A 6,614-nucleotide genomic window follows, 5' to 3' on the forward strand; every position below is an offset into this window, starting at 1 on the left:
TGCCTCGAATTTATTCTAACAATTTTTGCAATCTCATATCTAAAGTATGAGCATCAAACTTTCAGTGAACTACAATTCATCATCTTCTCGATCATATAAGTATTTGCTAGTGTTTGCCCATCACAATGGATTGTGCGGCGACCTAGCACACCACACTGCAAAGACTAAACTCTCCTTATTAGCATCGTTCTCACGGACGATATACATCGATAGGAAAAATTATTTGTGTCCAATGCTAGCTTCATCCACGGGCTAATTGGTAAGTTGTCCACACCATCTTAATGCCATGTATGCATCTCATTACAATGAAATGTTTTTTTTAGGGAAATCATTACAATGAAATGTTTTTTTTAGGGAAATCATTACAATGAAATGTTAGATTGACAAGCGATTTTCTAACAACCTAATTGATTCGATTTCTCCATTGTGTTGTATCCGATGTTGTGTTGATCTGCAGACGATACCTGATCATACGCCACATCTTAGCTTGCCACTTGGATAAAGTGGCCCCGTTCCCTATTTCAAAAAAAAAAGTGCTGGGAATAATAACATTTTTTTAGTATCTTTGCTTAGCGAGCCAAAAGTCCACCGGGGAAAGACCGTTCTACCCCCGGGGCCCAAAATATCAAAATTCCCTGGCCGGTGGCGCACACACGAAGCCTGACCATTTCCATTTCTGCCCCCAGCTCTTCCTCCCTCGCGCCCACCACGCCGCCGCCGGCGCCCTGACCGCCGTGTCCCTGGCCCGCAGCCGCAGGCCGTCCTCTCCTCCTCCTCCTCGCGCCCTCGCCTCGTTCCCCCGGTTCGCCCACCTACCAACCCGGGCCCCGATCCGCGCGGAGGGGGGAGGAAATGGCGGTGGTCCTCGCGTGGCTCAACGCCAGGGTCGTCGACCCCCTGCTGCAGGTCATCCAGAGGTGAGGCCCCAGGCGCCCGGCTCTAGTTTCTGTTTCATCTGGTCGCCGGTTTCATCGCTTCTGCTTTGGTGGTTGGCCGGTGCAGGGGCGCGGAGCCGAAGCAGCTGGCCTTCTCCGCCGCGCTCGGCGTCACCATCGGGGTCTTCCCCATCTGCGGTACGTACGTGGTTGCTGCTGAATCCCCTACCTCTCGTCGGCGAAAATTTATCTGCGGTTAACCGAGTCTAGATTCGATTGCTCGATACGCATGGCGTATCGGCGCAGCAGTACAGGATCCGATGTGTGCGTGTGCGGCCATAGTTGAGGAGAACACGCTCAGCTCCTGGGAAACACACGGCTGCACGCCACCATGCCATAAGCCGTTCATTTACATCTCCAGGAGTCCACGACTCCCTCCCAAGTGATGGTTCTCCATTCAGATGTATTCAGCGTTTTGCCTGTTGTGGTCTCATAACTGAATCGTGCGCATCCTGTCTACCTGCCCTCTTGTCGTCAACATACTTGGGTTTAAGATTTTACAGAGCTGAATTTTCACACAGAAAACACCTGACAAATTACATCTAGTGGCTTAGGAAAATCCTTTTGAAAGTTGCTGAGTTTCAGCGTTAGGCTGGTGGTTGCTGTGTGACGTGCAGTTATTGTACGTCTTTCAATTATATTGCTAGTCTTTCATAATATTTCTCAAAGCAACTTGATGTGAACTTGGCCTTTGATGATTGCAGGGACCACGGTTATTATCGGTGGACTTGCTGTGGCGATGTTAGGAGCTCGTTGCAATGCCGTTACTGTCATGGTTCTCAATTTAGCTGCTACTCCTCTTGAGCTAAGGTAAACACATGCTCAGCATTAAATACAGTAAATCAAATTCCATTTTATGGGTTCTTTTATAAGAATAGTTACTGGTTCTTTGTCTAGCTTTATATCTGGAAATAGTTGTTGGTTCTATGTCAATTGTCAAACTTTAATTATATGATCAGTTGTTGATTCCATACCAAGCTTTATGTATAGGAATAGTTGTTTGTCCGCTGCCCTGCCAAAAGATACAGACTTAAGCTCTATACCACTAAACTATGCTGTTTCACTTAAATACCACTCAAACTTTGTTCTGTCATTTTCATCCACTTAAGGCCAATTTTTTGTTCTCTGTGCTATCATTTACCCTTTTTAAAAATGAATCGCATTCAATTACCTTATATATAAAAGTGAGGGTGTACAAGACTCCACATAGCTCAAGCTGTGCTCATAAGTCATAGCAGGGCAAATTCTTCTGCTCATAAGTCTCAGGTTCCTTGTTCATAGGACTTACTTTTATTATACGTAACATGCATTAGAGTGCTGATACCCCAAATCTGCTTTGTCTATTATGCTACTTGAAAAAAAGTGGCTGGTGTTAATGCATATGCTGTCACTAGTTGCCAGGTATGATGGTCTTGAAAAAACAGATATCCTTTGCATGACTTGTTTAATGCCAAACAAAGTTCTTCAGTAGACTAATGTATTTCTTTAGTTTGGCTTTACAGTTGCATTGTGATAGACGTTTCAATCTAAATGATTATATATATTTGGGGGTAAATATCATGCCAAAATGGGCTATTTTGTAAGGAAACAGTGGGAGGCCCTGCTCTATATCTCCAGGGACTTGTTTCTGTTTTAGCAGGGTTTGATCTTTGAAATTTTGCACGGCATACAACTTGCACCCTCCTCTGTTAATATTTATTTAAAAAATTGGAAAGTTTGTTCCGAATGGTCACTGATTTGTTGCATTTTCACTCCCGTTGTACCTAGTGCAGCAATTGTAAGCTATAAGCAATCATGTTTTAATTTATGTAGAGCTACCAATGAACTTTCATTTCACCGGATCCTCCCTATCTTGTTTCAATGCATTTGGCAGTGTCGTTTCCTGATTATGTTTTCCTCAGCTTGATCATTCCTTTCTTGCGTTTGGGAGAAGTAGTCACAGGCGGTGAGCACTTCCCCTTGACATCTGATGCATTCAAGATGGTCCTCACAGGCCACGCCTCAAAGGACGTGCTACTCAGCATTTTTCATGCGGTTAGTAAAATTGCTTCGGCCATCAAGTTTATCTCACCCATAAGAAATGAGCATTGTGTCGTCTTGTTCTCAGAAAACAGTACCATGACTGTTGCCGTTGTTGAATGAATACAGATTCTTGGCTGGATGGTTGCTGCACCGTTTGTGATGGCTGGGCTGTACACCTTGTCTGTCCCTTGTTTCAAGTACCTGGTCGGCAGGTTTGGCGTCATCCCTTCGAGCCCCAGGACGCCGATGAAAGCGGTATAATGTAGCTGTTTCCCCCTAAAGCAACTTTATTACGTTTCTGAAGCCGTGTGCGTGAATTCCTTATATTGCCCGATTGAGATGGCCCGGCCGTCCTAACTTCTGAACTCCGGCGCATAAATAGGCTTGCAGAGGCATATACTCATTGAGCTGAGGTGGTGTAATTCTCAATATATTTTTAAGTTGTAGCAAATCTTTCCCTTTTTTTCTTCTTCTTACGAACAAGTGTGCGACCCGATTCACCTGTTTCAAAACTGATGATATTTATTCATTCATTACTTTGGAAACTATGGCCTGTTCATTCCGTTTGAGACATGTTTCTGTTTATCTCTCCTAGGTTTTGCTTTGCCCAAATGAATCCGAATCCGAATCCGAAAATGGGGCAGTACCATTGCTCGTCCACGCCGACTGATCTTGTGGTGCGTGTCATCTGGACATCATCAGCCATTCTCACCTGCATTTGTGTCTCATGGCACCATGTTATGTAAACTGTGGGCATGTTGTGTTGTCTTCTTATCTGATTGTATTGTGTTAACTGCTGTTATGTGCTCCCGTTAGGGGCTGCTCGCGTAGCTGTAGGCTGATATGTATGTATATATAAAGGTAACGAGTGTTGTGTATGATGCTATCTCTAATACGTACGATACAGCAACATGGAACATCTGCAATGCACAGGAGTTTGGACGAGCCTGACTTGCGTCTCTGAAGCTGTTCCATGTTGCACGCTATTCTGGAGCAATAACCACGCCATGACTACATTGTGCATTCTGGAGCAACAACCATGCTTTGAGAGCTCGTGCTTCATCGGTCGGTCGGTTCTTCGAAAACATGTAAATCCTCTGAGCAACTCGCCGTTAAGAAAGTCATTATGCATAAGTATGTGAGATAGAATGCCATAGGAAGAAGATGGTGAACAGTGGTCAATTATAACACTAAAAATAATGGAGGTCTTCTGGGCCTTATGGACGGTTTGATCATGAGGCTAGATTCTCCTGCTCCCATATCATGAGCAACAGTTTTAAGCCTTTTTAGAGATTTCAATATGGATTACATATGGAGCAAAATGAGTGAATCTACACTCTAAAATATTGTCTATATACATCCATATGTAGTCCATAATGAAATCTACACTCTAAAATATGTCTATATACTACATATTGCTTTCATTTCACATGAAGATTGTTTCTCAAACTCTCCTGCAAAGTAATTCCATGATGGAAAGCATTTAACTTTTATCACCTCCAACTTCTCATTGTGCAGTAAACTTGCACTAAAGCAAGAAAGAACAAATAATTTGGCCACCCATTACAGAGCCCAAATGCAAAACCTCATTTGAACGTGCTGCAGCAAACTTGCTCCAAGAGCTTTTCTTCAGCTGCCTCTTCTCACTTTGTCAGCAAAGGGCATTAGGAGTGGGTGGGTGCAACAAAAATCATCTATTCCATAGCACATACTGATCTGAAATATACTCCCTCTGTAAACTAATATAAGAGTGTTTAGATCACTATTTTAGCAATCTAAACGCTCTTATATTAGTTTACAGAGGGAGTATATAGCAACATGGACATACATACAAGACTAGTGTTGGTTTACTTGTTGATCCAAAATCATGTAGTTCGATCGCCGACCAACAACACACGATCCCCATATCAAACACACGACCATCGGTCGATGCATACCAATAAGGTATTAATTTGTGCATCAAGAAGCGCTAGTTTTTTGAACAGATAGTGGCTACGACGACATTACGCATTCGAAACATAACTGAAGAAATAGCTATGAGGAGGGGAGGGGAGAGTCTCTATTGCTACCAGTACCAAGTACCAACAGATATCTTGATACAGCTTATGCGCTAAGAGCATGTATGCCTGTCGACACATATATAATAGGGTTCAGGAACCATATTCGATCGATCACCAGTAGTCGCCGCAGGAGCACTTGCCCTCCTTGAAATGGTGGAACCGCTTGTTGTCCCTCACGATGAGCTCCCGCCCCACGATCCTCGACATGATCTTGATGGCGTTGTGGCAGTCCCCGCAGATCCTGAGGTTCTTGATGATGCGCAGCGGGGTCCTGGCCGGGGTGCTGATCAGGCCGTAGGCGATGGCCAGCCGCTCGCTGTGGTACAGCAGCGCCTGCTCCTTGGCCTCCTGGTCAATGTCGTGGAGCACGTACCTCGTGTCGGGGACGTAGCGCTGCTCGTTCACCACCTTCTTCTCGATCTTGGGCGGCAGCCTGTACTCCCCCAGCTTGTTCCTCCCGTCGAGCATGTTGATCCCGAGCCGCCGCTTCGGGGGAGGGGTCGGGAGCTTCTTGGGGTTGGCCTTGGAGGGGTCGAGCGAGACCAGCAGCTCCTCCGCCCGGTCCTCGAGGTCAATGTCGCCGTTCATGCGTGCCAGGTTCAGGAGCGACTCCCAGATCATGGCATTGGGCTCGAACGGCAGCTTCTCGATGTACTCCACAGCCTCGTTGAGGTGCCCCGACTTGCCCAGCACCTCGATGATCCCGACGTAGTGCTCCATGCCGGGCTCGATGTCGTGGTCCCGGGACATGGCGTCGAAGTAGAGGAAGGCCTCCTCGATGGCCTCCGAGTTGGCGCACGCGTCGAGCACGAGCACGAAGGTGCGGGCGGTGGGCGCCATGCCGCACCGCTTCATCTCCTCGAAGAGCTGCAGCGCGGCGTCCCCGAGCCCGTTGCCGGCGTAGCCCTCGATCATGAGGTGCCAGGAGGCCATGTCCCGGTCAGGCATGTGGTCGAACGTCCTGCGGGCGTGCGTCATGTTGCCGCACCGGCCGTACATCTCAAGGAACCGGTTGTTGACCTGGAGGTCGGCCCGGAAGGGCGAGCGGAGCAGGTAGTCGTGCACCTTGCGGAGCTCCTCGAGAAGCTTCGGGGTGGAGCAGGCGCCGGCGAGCTCGTAGAAGGACGCGGCGTCGGCGCGCGCCCCCTTCTCGAGCAGCTCCACCGCCTCCTTGGCCCGCCCCTCCCTGCACAGCGCGATCAGCTTCTCCGGCCCCGCCGCGGGCTCGGGCGCTGGCGGTGGCCCCTGCTGATGCTGATGCTGCTGCTGGAGGTAACTGCTCTTCGGCGGGGGAGGACCCTGCTGCTGCTGCCGCTGCGGGGACGGGGCGGGAGGCGGCGGCCCGTAGCCGTGGCGCGGCGGGGGAGGGGGAGGCCCCTGCCGCTGCTGCTGCGGGTAGTGATTGCTCCACGGCGGGATAGGATCCAGCTGCTGCTGGGACGGGGGCGGGGCCGGAGGAGGCGGCCCATAGCCGTGGCGCGGCGGGTAGTCGTTCCTCGGCGGGGGCGGAGGAGGCCCCTGCCGCTGCGGCGGGTAGTCGTTCCGCAGCGGGGGAGGAGGCGGCTGCTGGTAGTAGTTGTTGGGCGGCGGGGGAGGC

The 6,614-nt window shown here is 49.0% G+C and overlaps 2 protein-coding genes across 2 annotated transcripts in view; one reads left to right on the top strand and one right to left on the bottom strand.

Annotated features, from left to right (window-relative positions):
- The first annotated feature begins 661 nt into the window (after positions 1–661).
- LOC123070481 (uncharacterized) lies at positions 662–3,899 on the top strand. The gene is made up of 6 exons (XM_044493714.1): positions 662–917; positions 1,003–1,073; positions 1,640–1,745; positions 2,837–2,969; positions 3,084–3,212; positions 3,553–3,899. The coding sequence occupies exons 1-6, from the start codon at positions 853–855 to the stop codon at positions 3,625–3,627; spliced, it is 579 nt and encodes a 192-aa protein (XP_044349649.1). The 5' UTR covers positions 662–852; the 3' UTR covers positions 3,628–3,899.
- An 889-nt stretch (positions 3,900–4,788) lies between these two features.
- Positions 4,789–6,614, bottom strand: part of LOC123070468 (probable receptor-like protein kinase At2g42960) — a 9,300-nt gene continuing 7,474 nt past the window's right edge. Inside the window, exon 9 of the mRNA XM_044493709.1 lies at positions 4,789–6,280. Within this exon, the coding sequence (XP_044349644.1) occupies positions 5,129–6,280 (1,152 nt within the window). The 3' untranslated portion in view covers positions 4,789–5,128. The remainder of the gene's footprint in view (positions 6,281–6,614) is intronic.

The sequence above is a fragment of the Triticum aestivum genome, chromosome 1A (assembly GCF_018294505.1).
Source record: "Triticum aestivum cultivar Chinese Spring chromosome 1A, IWGSC CS RefSeq v2.1, whole genome shotgun sequence".
Lineage (NCBI taxonomy): Eukaryota > Viridiplantae > Streptophyta > Magnoliopsida > Poales > Poaceae > Triticum > Triticum aestivum.